Raw genomic sequence first — 13915 nt, 5'->3', positions numbered from 1 at the left:
GTATTATTAAGTACTAGTAAAAAAAGGCCCGTTTCTGACACAAATGAAACGGGCGCTGGCAAGGTTTTCCTCGGAGTGTGTATTTTTGAGAGAGTGTATGTGAGAGTGACTGTGTGTGTGAGAGAGAGAGTGGATGTGCGAATGTGTGTGTGTGAGAGAGAGAGTGAGTCTGGGTGCGAGTGTGTCTGTGAGAGAGAGAGTGTGTGTGAGAATGAGTGTGTGCAAGTGCATATGTGAGACACAGTGTGAGAGAGAGTGTGTGTGAGACACAGACTCTCTGTGAGACTGAGTGTGTGAGACCAAGAGAGTGTGTGAGTGACTGTGTGACACATAGAGAGTGAATGTGATACAGTGTGAGACATAGAGTGTGTGAGAGACAGTGTGTGAGAGTGAGAGAGAGAAAGACATTGACTGTGAGAGAGAGTGTGTGTGTGACAGAGATACCTCCCCCCCCCTCTCTGGTGTCAGGCCCCCCTCCCTCCCTCTCTCTGGTGTTAGGCCCCCCCTCTCTCTGGTGTCTGAGTGTTACTGTGCAGGATGCTGAGCTCTGGCTGTGCTTCAAGGAACTGACCAATCCTATTTAATAGAATGCACCTCCAACATTCTGAAGCCGAGAAACCTTGTGTGGTTGGTCACTTCTGCTTGTGATGAACCCGGAAGTACGTGATGTCAATTCAGGAGATGGATACAGAGAGCAGGAATGCCTCAGCCATGCAGTCAGCTTCAGAATGTTGGAAGTGCGTTTTATTAAATAGGATAGTAAGTTTGTAATTAATACGTGATTTTTATTTTGTGTATTTTATGACTTTTATGTATGTTTTCCTTTGTAAATGCTCTTAGATCTAGTGGATAGTGTAGGATATAAGCTTGATAAATAAAAAAAGCAAACAGCAAAAGTAACACAGAAGAAAAAGTGTAGAGCATATGCACTCATTTATATAACAGTAAGTACCAGCACTAAGATGTGCACCTGCAGTGGCGTGCAGTCAGGGCTTCAAGGGATCAGTGAATCCCACAGTCCTTCCGCTAACTGTCTTTTTTTCTTTTCTTTTCTTTTTTTTGTTTCTCTCAAGTTTGCAGCTTTTACCTCTCTTTCCTTCCCTTTTCTTCCGCCGTGGATGCATAGAGAAGAGATGCTGAACATAGGGAGAAGGGAGTGAATACAGGTGGTGTTTTGTTGAGGTTACTGAGTCCCACTATCTCCGCTGGGGGCAGGAACTGTTTATATTTGAGACACCAAGCCAAGTGGGAGGTATGTAGGATGTAGGATTTTCTGAGCCCCTCTTGTTTTTGTGAGGATGGGAAGTATTGTGTAGGGGCTGCAAAGCCCCTCTTCTTTGGCATATTTACTGAATCCCTTGATGTAAATGTCACTGCACACCACTGTACGTCTGGGAGTGAGTATGCAAGTCAAGATTATACATCAGTACCCAAATTTCCACCCTAACAAGAACCCTATGTGAATACACAGCACATAATACATATATATTGGAACAAAAATCTTGGAATATAAATAAGCCATAAAGTACAAAAACTGTTATTAAACAGTAAGCTCCATTCTCTGTGGGAAAGACTATGCCAGTAGTGTTCCCAAACTGCTTGGAAAGTGGTCCATCTAGCAGAATCTCTATGCTCTGCTTACTTGTGCTTAAACAACGCTAAAGAGAAGAGAAGAGTCTTCCAGTGAAATACCTGCAGTGCTTCAGCATATCTCCAGCTAGATAAAATCACATTTCTTGCCATAAGTAGCATTTTTGGTAGAAAACATTTGTGTCCGTGATCCACTACATGGAAGATAATGCCACCCTGGAACAAAAAACAGGTTGAAGAGGCACAACCCCACTCCCACACTGATGAAGTTGCTTCTGGTTAAAGACCCAGAACATATGTCCCAGTGTGGCTCTCTCCCTATTACATTTTGGGCAACTTCTATCCATGGAGATTACCATTTTATACGCTCTCCATGGCGCTGTATAGACTTTAAAAAAACCTTATATTTCTGTTCTCTATGGAGCATATTCTCAAAGACTATGACAATACTATTCAAAAAATTATGAAGCAGGTTTGAAGAAATTACACACCCCAGGTCAGCACTCCATGCTTGAGCTACCTGGTCTAATTGGATACCAGGTACCAGTTCATAAATAAAAGAGAAATATTGACTTCATCTAGGCAGATTGTGTTCAGACAGATTCAGGCAAGAGTCCAACCTCTGTGCCAAGGTCTCAGACAAATGCTCACCTGGGAGGCTAGTTACATAGTAGTTGCATTTGCACAAAAGGATCCAATACGGTCAAATCATACAACATAAGAACATAGGATTTGCCATACTGGGTCAGACCAATGTTCCATCTTGCTCAGTATCCTGCTTCTATCAGTGGAGATTGAATCTCATCCAGGGAAGTCAACACTTGCCCTACCCATTGAAGGCCTTTCTTCTTCCAAGTCCAAAAAGACCTTCCAGTAATCACTGACTAGAAATCATTGTTCCCCACTAATGGCAGCAAAGGGGAAACATAATGATTACCCCCACACACACAAAAAATTTTTTTCCATAACATCCTCATGTATGTCTAGATAGTATTAGAGGTAAGCCCAGCCTCCATCCTTGATAGCCTAATATGCAATAAATATGGTTCAGAAATTGGGGATAGTATGGCCATCTCCAATGCTGGAGTAAAGTGGGAGGTTCCTGCAAACCAGTCTCTTACTTGCCTTAATTCACTTGCTAAATTGTATTTACGGAGATCAAGCAATCCTTAACGTCCTTTAAACTTTGGAAGCATAAGTTGTTTCAAAGGTAGCCTGGGCCTCTACCCCCTCCCCCCCCCCCCCCCCCCCCCCCCACAAAAGGATCTTAAAACTTCTGTATGCCTCTCTCCAATATCCAGAGTGGCAGAGTTTGCTTAAGATACAACCAGCAGGGTACAATAATCATGTTGTATAGGAAAATCCTCCCTGAGAAGGCTAGTGGTAAATCTCCCCATAACTTTAAACAGTCTACTGAGATGTTAGGGTTTCCCCAAATTTGTATCAGCAGGGATTCTAGAAACAAAATGTAAAGCAACAGGGACAAGGGACAGCCCTGTCGCATTCCTCTCCCCAATGGGAACACTTATGAAAAGAGCCTGTTAATCAATACTTCTGCAACAGGGTTGGCATACAAATTTTTATTGCTCCCAAAATGAAACACTGATGCCAATTTTTGAAGCAATGGGAACATTGATAACAGCATGTTATTGCTTCTCAAAGCCAACTTGATCTTCTATTAACTTCAGTATTTAATGGGCCAATCTGTCTGCTAAAATGTTTGCCAGAAGTTTAAGGACCGATTTAATGAGGGATATGGGCTGATATGATTTAGGAAGAGTGGATCCTTCCCTGTTTTCAGGAGCACTGATAATAGTAGGCTCTTAAGGAGCCTATTAATTGAAAGGATAACATTTTTGAAAATTCACCATTGTAACCATCTGGTCCTGGAGATTTATGAAGCTTAAGATTTTCGATGTGTTTCTATAACTCCTCCCCAGTAATGGGCGCATTGATGGTAGGAAGTATTATGTAGGGGCTTCTGAGCCCCTCTTGTTTTTGTGAGGATGGGAAGTGTTGTGTAGGGGCTGCCAAGTGGTGTAGAATGAGTAGAAGTGAATCGATTTTTTTTTACTCATTCCAAAAGTACAAAGACTAGGGGACACTCAAGGAAGTTACACGGAAATACTTTTAAAACAAATAGGAGGAAATATTTTTTCATTCAACGATTAGTTAAGCTCTGGAACTCTTTGCTGGTGGATGTGGTAACAGTGGTTAACATATCTGGGTTTAAAAAAGCTTTGGACAAATTCCTTGAGGAAAAGTCCATAGTCTGCTATTGAGACAGACATGGGGAAGCAACTGTTTGCCCTGGGATTTGTAGCATGGAATGTTGCAATGATTTGGGTTTCTGCTAGGTACTTGTGACCTGGCTTGGCCACTGTTGGAAACAGGATACTGGGCTAGATGGACCATTGGTCTGACCCAGTATGGCATGTTCTTACGAGCTGAGCTCACTCATCACTAGTAAGGGTTGGAAGTTTACAGGCATTCAAAAAGGACTCAATATCAGCAGGATCTCTCTGTGTTTCAGTTCTGTATAAGGAACTATAGAACTCCATGAATAAGGCTTCTAATCTTTGTTGCCCTGTCTCAATCTGCCCAGTTTTATTCTTTAAAGTGGAAATAGTGGTGGGGCCCATACCAGTTCTTTGTGAGATTAGTTAGTAGCCTGCTTGGCTTATTGCCATACCAATGTAGTTTACATTTATAATAAAAAATGTGCTTTTAGCATCTCTCATGAATTAATATATTAAGAGCTGCTGGGCCTTAAAATTTCTGACTTATTTTGCACTGTGGAAGTGGCTTGAAAAGCAGACTTTAAACACACTTGCTTTTCCGACTCTAATAACTTAGTTGCTAGTATAAGCAATAATCTTCCCTCTGAGTACAACCTTTGCTGTTTCCCATAACAATATTGGGATAGACATATGTGCCTTATTATGGGAGAGAAAATCTTGCCATTTTTGAGTAAGGTATTTTCTAAATTCAGCATCCTTGTATAAATAGACAGGAAAGTGCCATTTACCGTCCCCCTGAGTTTCCCCCCTCCCTCTCCCCCAAGTTTACATCTATCCATATGGGAGTGTGGTCAGAGACCACAAGTGGACCAGTTTCAGAGCCTACTACTTTAGGAAAAAAGTCTCGGGAAACAAAGATGTAATCAGTATGAGACATTGTGGTATGTGCTTTTGATATGTGTGTGAAATCTTTCTCTTGGGGGTGTAAAACCCGCCATGTATCAACAAAGGCTAGGCTATTAAGAAACATCCACAACCCATTATCAGCTCTAGGTTTTAAATGTTCAGCTTCTGAGACATCCATCAATAGATCTAAAATAATATTGAAATCCTCTAACAATATCTTATAATTGCCTACAGTCTTCGCTAGTTCAGCAAGCAAAGGCAGGAAAAAGGATTTGGGGGAGTCATTTGGAGCACAGATAGATGCTATCTTAATGGCCAATCAATGGCGATCCCCTTCAACTGATCTTTAGTTACCTTCTGCATCTGAAAGGGCACATTTTTATCTATAAGCAATGCCACCCCCGCCTTATTCTTATGAAAGGAAGCATAATAACATTGCACCAACCATGAGCGTTGTAATTTTTGATGTTCTGTATCACTAAGTTTGCTTTCCTGTAACCCCACTATCTCAGTGTTATGTCTGCACAGGGTCTGAAAGATTTTAGCCCTTTTCATTAGAGAGTTGATAGCAGAAACATTTCAAGATACCAATCTGATCTCATTCCATACCATAAAACCCTATAAAAGGGAGAACTACAATAAAATATAAACTTTCATAACACCAGCCACAAGATACCATCGTATCTGCTCTGACCCAGGGGACCTCAAAATCCTGACTGCATCCTTCAAACAGAAAGGCTATAATCCCAAAATAATCGCCAAGAATATTGCCTCCTCCCTCAAAACACCCAGGGAGAATCTGCTACAGTACAAGGAAAAGAAAGACGCGGACAGAACCCCCCCTTGTAGTGACATACAACCCAGAGCTGGAAAAACTGAGGAAAATCATAGAAGATCTGCAGCCACTACTCCAGGAGGATATATTACTGAAAGAGATAGTCCCATCCCCACCAGTGCTGGCCTTCCGACAGCCACCCAATTTAAAACACAAGCTAGTGAGAAGCAAGCGCTCAACAGAGACCCACAAAGAGGTGAATGGCACACATCCTTGCAATATATCCAGCTGCAAACTATGCCAAAACATTTCACAAGACCCCACAATCATTCACAAAGGAAAAATATTCAACATAAAGAAATCCTTCACAGGCTCATCTTCCAATGTAGTATATGTCATCCAGTGTAAAAAATGTGACGAAGGGTGCTATATTGGAGAAACAAGCCAGATGCTGAAGAAGAGACTTAATTTACATAGACAACACATGAAAAATGCCAGTGCCAACCAGGATGTTACCTCTGTGGGACAGCACAAAAGAAAGTGGAAAAGCTGTGGGACAGCACTTTACAATGCCAGAACACTGTACCAATGATTTTATGGTGAGAATACTGAAAGGAAACTTTAAAACAATACAGGAACGTAAGACCTTTGAAGTCAAAATGATTAAATATTTTGACACCCACCAGACAGGACTTAACAAAGATCTGGGTTTTCTAGCCCATTGTAAACCATGAAATTTCACTGTTTTGTCACTGCATATCTCCCTGTCCCTCATCCTCTCAGCCCTCTCTGTTTCTCACCTGGCCTTCCCCTCCCTCATCCCTTCATACTGTCACTGAAATACTGTGATGTTTTACTTATATATGCTGTTACTTATCAAAATGTGCTTATTTCTGATCTGACAAAGAAGGGCTACCTTCGAAAGCTAATAAAAAAATGTATTTAGTCCAATAAAAAAGGTATCATTGTATTTTCTTTTCTATGTTTTTTATTTTATTCTATTTCTATTGATTACCTTTAAAAGTGGACTAACATGGCTACCACATCTCTCTACTCTTAACACCACCACCAGAATTGCCCAGCCTCCATTCCAGCAGTGAGGACAGCAAACAAAACGTGTTTCAATCTTAGATTGTAGGACTTTCATACAGCTACCCCTGTGTGCATGCCCCCACAAAATTTAGTTATTTATTTTATTTATTAGGATTTATTTAACGCCTTTTTGAAGGAATTCACTCAGGCGGTGTACAGTAAGAATAGAACAAACATGAGCAATAGGCAATTACAGCAGTAAAAAATAATCCCCTTCCCTCTCCAACCCTCCCTACCCCCTCTCCCCTTGTATCTTTGTCTCCTTAACCCCTCATAGGTCACCATATTATGCATTCAGTCCTCCCCTAGCCCACCCATGACAGTTGGACCCCAAAGAAAACACCAGTAGTTATGTCACATTCATACAATCCCAAAACATCCAGCTAACCTCCATCTCACAAATGTGGTTAAATGGTTTGAATATTGAGATAAGTATATGTAAGAACATAAGAACTGCCATACTGGGTTAGACCAATGGATCAAGCCAATAGATCAAGCTCAGTATCTTGTTTCCAGCAGTGGCTAATCAAGGTCACAAATTCTTGACAATCCCAAAGAGATTACATGGTGTCTACACCTAGGGATAAGCAGTGGCTTTGCCCCAGTCTATCTTATTAATAATGGTTTATAAACTTTTTCTCCAGGAACTTGTTCAACCCAGGTAGTTGTGTTTTTTGAACAATGAAAAGTAGTATCAAATTAGTATGCATTTTAAAAAGTGGTTTCTGACTTTTTCCCTTAGAACTCTAGCTTTGATTAAACCTGATGGAGTCCTCAAGATGGGAGAAATAATTGACCTGGTTCTCAGTTCTGGTCTTACAATAACGAAAGCCAAAATGGTAGCATTAACACGGTAAGTAATTGGTAATGTGATCTTGTACAAATATGACTGTCACATGTTCATATATTGCATCTTCAGTCCTCAGAATGATGCTCATTTTAGAAGCACTATTCGTGTTTTAGATGTTCATAAACTAGAACTTAGAGCTTCATATTATATGGACATCCAAATCCTGATTTTAGAAAAACAGGATAGGAAAATCTAAAATTGAAGAAAATGCATCTGGCAAGGGGGTATGGTCTGGGCATATTATACGGGACTTTGGTGGGCCAGAAATATGGATGTTTATTCCCCATTGCAGAAGGGGAAGGAACTTCCACATCCATAAAGGTCAACAGAACTGCTACCTTCAATGTCCAGTGGATCCTTACTAAAAGGATCAGTAACTGTTTACACTTACCCTGTGTTGTGTTTTGTAGTGAGCACAGCATAAATGCAAAGCCTGTGTGGTACATACAGGAAGTATGCCTAGCATCTGCACAGAGGGGAATGTAGAGCCCATATAACCCCATATTCCATGGCGGTGCCCTCCCAAACCCATGTCCCCCCTCTTGGGCTCCCAAGCAGGTCCAAAGCCCCACCTCACCTCTCCCCAACAGTTCTAATCTCCCTCTTGACCTCCCTCCTTTTGTCCAATCTCTCAACCTTCCCCCTCCGTGCATTCTGATCTCCGCCTATGTACATCCTAACCCAGACAAAACGAGCTGTGGCACCCTCAAACCCTACCCTCACCTACCCACTAGGCTCTGCTTGCATAGCAGATATCCCATTACAGCGTCCCCAAACAGCAGCAGTTCTTTTGTGCTTCTGAACAGTAGGGCTTCAGGACCCAAGATGGCACTGACACCATCTTAGATCCTGGTGCCTCTTCCTTCCAGCAGTGTTCAAAGGCAGGGGTGCCGTCTTAAATCCTGGCACTGTTCCGGGCAGCAGCGGATAGGGACCGCTGCCACTTGGGGATATTGTAATGGGATATCTGTCATGAAAGTTGGTCCTTATGGGCTGGGGGAGTGGGATTGATGGGTGGGTGAGGGTAGATCTTGAAGGTGCACAGCTATTTGTTCCAGGGCAGGGTTGTATTGGGGGGGGGGGGGGGGGTCAGAAAGAGGATCATAGAAAAGGGGAGATCGGGAGGGAACTTGGACATAGGGCAGGGGTCGGGAACAGCAATATGAACATTTGCTTTTGTAAGCAGCCTATGTGTCAGGCTGCAGCTGCTTGGGAAAGACAGCTCGCTGTTTGGGAGCTTTATTCTTTGTGCTACTGTGCACTAACCAGACAAGGAAAACATTGGACTGATCCTGCTGGTTTCATGTTAAGCCCCTGCCCCAGCCCTCAAGATGGCGAAACATGGCTATGTTGTGTGGTTAGAGGAAAGTTGTATGCTGATTTTATGTATCTGTGTTGAATAAATTTTCTTGTATTTCTTCCTCAGGAGATCCTGTTCTAAAATTATAGGGGAAGTTTAGATATCCCAACTTTCTTTCTAAAATACCTTTCCCACACATCTCTGAGCAACTCTCATCACCAGTGAAAAGCTCTATCTTATGTTCTCTTTCTCACTACTTAAGTCATTAGTTTTTTTTTAGCTGTTGTCAGTCCTTGTTTGTTGTGTACTTTAGATAACAATATACATACAGATTTCCTTGTTTGATATATATTTTTAGTAGCTCCATTATATTATTTGTGGTTTCCTTGGTTCTCCCCACCTTCTCACCTTTATATAGTAATTGCTTATGTGAACTGCTATGTTGCAGCCATGAAGGGCGGTACAGAAAAATGTATTGTAAATATTAGCTGAAGATGCTATATGAGCAAGCATATTGCATAATAGTCATACAGAGTTGTAGCTAGAGATGCAGAGAGTATGAAGCAGGGGAATAGCCAAGACTGAAATGATGGCATTTTTCTATCACTGTGACTGTGGATCATAAAGTTGTTTTTATTATCAAACAAATTTGCTGTGAATTTATGGAAATAGAAACAAAATCTTTTGTTTTACAGTGCTATCATATTAAATGATCCATAATAAATTTTTTTATGGATTGTTTAAAATTGCTTTGGTTCCATGAGCCTATAATTCTTATTTTAAAAGTTGCTTACATTTCCTTATTTTGTGATTCCCACCCGGCAATTGAGAGGAAGCCCATAGGAATTGAATGGACTTCTCATTTGCCATGCAAACCATAACCTGTAAACAAAGAACTAACCAAAGCATAGCAACGAGTTTCAGAAATAACAGACTCCGACCGTGGCACATCAGCTGGCTCAGGGTGGGACTCTGGATTCATCTGCTGCAACTAAAGGAAAGAAAATTATCAGGTAAGATATAAATTTTTTGTTCCATAGCATCATCAGCAGATGAATCCAGAGACTTGCGAGATGTAGTAAAGCAGTACCTAAACAGGGTGAGGAGCCGAAACCCCTGCAGCCAGCACAGACGCCCTAAACACCGTCTCTGCACGAGCTGCCACATCCACCCAATAATGTTTTATGAAAGTGTGCACAGAAGCCCAAGCTGCTGCCCTACAGTTCTATTCCAGAGCAACTAGAGGAGCCTCCACCCAGGACATGGCTTGCTTCTTAGCCTGAAGCAAAGTTGTGATAACATGCTCTGAATATCCCTTCCTCCTCAACTTCACCTTCTCAAGGGCCAGGCCGTAAGATCAAAAGGGGAGGGATCTTCCATGATCAGAGAGCCCTGACGCAGAAGACGCGGCGAAGGGGAAAACTGGAGTGGGTGATCTACCAACAGTGTCACCAGATCTGCATACCAGCTGAGGAGCCTTGGCATTGCAGTCAGTTGCTCCCCCAGTGGTCACCAACCCCCTCCCACCCCCCCCAAAAAAATTAAAAAACATTTTTTTCCAGTCTCTATGCCAGCCTCAAATGTCATACCCAGCTCCATCACAGCAGTATGCAGATCCCTGGAGCAGTTTTTAGTGGGTGCAGTGCACTTCAGGCAGGCGGACCCTGGCCCATCCCCACCCCACCTGTTATACTTGTGCTGGTAAATGTCAGCCCTCCAAAAACCACCAGAAACCCACTGTACCCACATCTAGGTGCCCCCTTCATCCCTAAGGGCTATGGTAGTGGTGTATAGTTGTGGGGAGTGGGTTTTTTTGGGGGGAGGGGGAGGGTTTGTGGGCTCAGCACCCAAGGTAAGGGAGCTATGCACCTAGGAGCAATTTGTGAAGTCCACTGCAGTGCCCCCTAGGGTGCCCGGTTGGTGTCCTGGCATGTCAGGGGGACCAGTGTACTATGAATTCTGGCTCCTCCCATGACCAAATGCCTTGGATTTGGTCGTTTTTGAGATGGGCGTCCTCGGTTTCCATTATCGCCGAAAATCGGGGACGGCCATCTCTAGGCATGACCATCTCTAAGGTTGACCTAAATGTTGAGATTTGGGCGTCCCCGACCGTATTATTGAAATGAAAGATGGCCGCCCATCTTGTTTCGATAATACGGCACAGTGGACTGCAAGAGAGCATTGGCCTTCTATGTGGAGTGAACAAGCCCCTTCATACTGTCTGCCCAAATGTTTGTTTCTTTCGAGCCCAACAGATGGGGAGTGGCTGTCGGGAAAGTCACCATTTCACATTGGCTAGCAAATTGGTTCACTTACGCCCAAGTTGGGCTGACTCTGGAGGGTCATGTCACGGCTCATAGTGTTAGAGCCATGGCAGCGTCAGTGGCCCACTTGAAATCAGCCACTATAGACGAGATTTGCAAGGCTGCAACGTGATCTTCAGTCCATACATTCACATCTCACTACTGCCTCCAGCAGGATACCCGACATGACAGTCGGTTTGGGCAGTCGATGCTGCAGAATTTGTTCGGGGTTTAGAATCCAACTCCACTCCCCTAGGCCCATTTTCTTTCTGTTCCAGGCTGTACCCTTAGTTAGTTGTGTTCTTCATAGGTCAATCCTTGTTATGTCCTCGCCGTTGTGAGGCCCAATTGACCTTTCTTTGTTGTTTTGAGTGAGCCTGGGGGCTAGGGATACCCCATTCCATATCATCATGCTGATCAATCCATAGACTACTACTACTACTACTACTTAACATTTCTAGAGCGCTACTAGGGTTACGCAGCGCTGTACAATTTAACAAAGAGAGACAGTCCCTGCTCAAAGAGCTTACAATCTAATAGACAAGTGAACGGTCGGTCCGATAGGGGCAGTCAAATTGGGGCAGTCTGGATTCACTGAACGGTAAGGGTTAGGTGCCGAACGCAGCATTGAAGAGGTGGGCTTTAAGCAAAGACTTGAAGACGGGCAGGGAGGGGGCTTGGCGTAAGGGTTCAGGAAGGTTGTTCCAAGCATAGGGTGAGGCGAGGCAGAATGAGCGGAGCCTGGAGTTGGCGGTGGTGGAGAAGGGTACTGAGAGGAGGGATTTATCCTGTGAACGGAGGTTACGGGCGGGAACGTAAGGGGAGATGAGGGTAGAGAGGTAGCGAGGGGCAGCAGACTGAGTGCATTTGTAGGTAAGAAGGAGAAGCTTGAATTGAATGCGGTATCTGATCGGAAGCCAGTGAAGTGACCTGAGGAGAGGGGTGATATGAGTATATCGGTTCTGGCGGAATATGAGACGTGCAGCAGAGTTCTGAACAGACTGAAGGGGGGATAGATGGCTAAGTGGGAGGCCGGTGAGGAGTAAGTTGCAGTAGTCAAGGCGAGAGGTAATGAGAGCCTGGACGAGAGTTCGGGTGGTGTGTTCAGAGAGGAAAGGGCGAATTTTGCTGATGTTAAAGAGGAAGAAGCGACAGGTCTTGGCTATCTGCTGGATATGCGCAGAGAAGGAGAGAGAGGAGTCAAAGATGACTCCGAGGTTGCGGGCAGATGAGACGGGGAGGATGAGGGTGTTATCAACTGAGATAGAAAGTGGAGGAAGAGGAGAAGTGGGTTTTGGTGGAAAGACGATAAGCTCGGTCTTGGACATGTTCAGTTTCAGGTGGCGGTTGGACATCCAGGCAGCAATGTCGGATAAGCAGGCCGATACCTTTGCCTGGGTCTCCGCGGTGATGTCTGGTGTGGAGAGATACAGTTGGGTGTCATCAGCATAGAGATGATACTGGAAACCATGAGATCAGGGAGCCCAGGGTAGAGGTGTAGATTGAGAAGAGAAGGGGTCCAAGGACCGATCCCTGGGGAACACCAACAGATAAGGGGATGGGGGTGGAGGAAGATCCATGAGAGTGAACTTTGAAGGTGCGGTGGGAGAGATAGGAGGAGAACCAGGAGAGGACAGAGCCCTGGAACCCAAATGAGGACAGTGTGGCAAGAAGTAAGTCATGATTGACAGTGTCAAAAGCGGCGGATAGATCCAGGAGGATGAGGATGGAGTAGTGGCCTCTGGATTTGGCAAGGAACAGGTCATTACAGACTTTAGAAAGTGCTGTTTCTGTCGAGTGAAGAGGGCGAAAACCGGATTGAAGCGGATCAAGGATGGCATGAGAGGAGAGAAAATCAAGGCAGCGGCTGTGGACTGCGCGCTCAAGTGTCTTGGAGAGGAAGGGTAGGAGGGAGATGGGGCGGTAGTTGGAGGGACAGGTAGGGTCTAGTGATGGTTTTTTGAGGAGTGGCGTGACTACAGCATGCTTGAAGGTGTCGGGGACAGTTGCAGTGGAGAGAGAGAGGTTGAGGATATGACAGATGGAGGGGGTGATAGTAGGAGAGATGGTGTTAAGTAAGTTGGTGGGGATGGGATCAGAGGAACAAGTGGTGCATTTTGAGGAGGAAAGAAGGCGGGCGGTTTCCTCCTCGGAGATATTAGGAAAGGAGGAGAAGGAGGTCTGGGTTGGTTGGTTGAGGGAGAGGGTTGAAGGGTGAAGAGGAGGAGGTGGCTTGGTAGTGAACTCAAGGTTGATCTTTTGCACCTTGTCGCGGAAGTAGTCAGCCAGTGATTGAGGAGAGAGTGACGAGGGGGTGGGAGCGGAGGGCACTTTGAGGAGGGAGTTAAGGGTGGCGAAGAGACGACGAGGGTTAGAGCTGAGAGAATTAGTCAATTGGGTGTAATAGTCCTGTTTGGCAAGGAATAGTGAGGACTGGAAGGAGGATAGCATGAATTTGTAGTGAAGGAAATCTGAATGGGTGCGAGATTTCCTCCAGAGGCGTTCAGCAGATCGGGCGCAGGAGCGAAGGTAACGGATGCAAGGGGTCAGCCAGGGCTGGGGATTAGTACGCCTTGTGGGACGGGAGGTGGATGGTGCAAGGGTGTCCAGAGCAGAGGAGAGAGTGGCATTGTAAGCGGAGACAGCCTCGTCAACAGACTCGGAGGACATGATGGAGGGGAGGAGATTAGAAATACTAGATGATAAGGTGGGAGGGTCAATAATCTGGAGATTCCTGGAAGTAGTGGTTAATGTTGGGCGGGGCTGAGGGGGAGGGTGAAGAAGTGTGAAGGTGATCAGGTGATGATCAGAGACAGGAAGAGCTGAGATGTGTAAATTGGAGGGTGAGCCGGAAGAGGA

General features: G+C 44.5%; 1 protein-coding gene across 1 annotated transcript in view; it reads left to right on the top strand.

Moving 5' to 3' along the window:
- The window catches only part of LOC115459561 (nucleoside diphosphate kinase 7-like), a 542835-nt gene that overhangs the window by 167881 nt on the left and 361039 nt on the right, over window positions 1-13915 (top strand). Inside the window, exon 4 of the mRNA XM_030189374.1 lies at window positions 7346-7456. Coding sequence (XP_030045234.1) covers window positions 7346-7456 — 111 coding nt within the window. The remainder of the gene's footprint in view (window positions 1-7345; window positions 7457-13915) is intronic.

This window comes from Microcaecilia unicolor, unplaced genomic scaffold (genome assembly GCF_901765095.1).
Source record: "Microcaecilia unicolor unplaced genomic scaffold, aMicUni1.1, whole genome shotgun sequence".
NCBI lineage: Eukaryota > Metazoa > Chordata > Amphibia > Gymnophiona > Siphonopidae > Microcaecilia > Microcaecilia unicolor.
The sequence above is the reverse complement of the archived record's forward strand: the minus strand, read 5'-3'. Positions and strand labels throughout refer to the sequence as shown.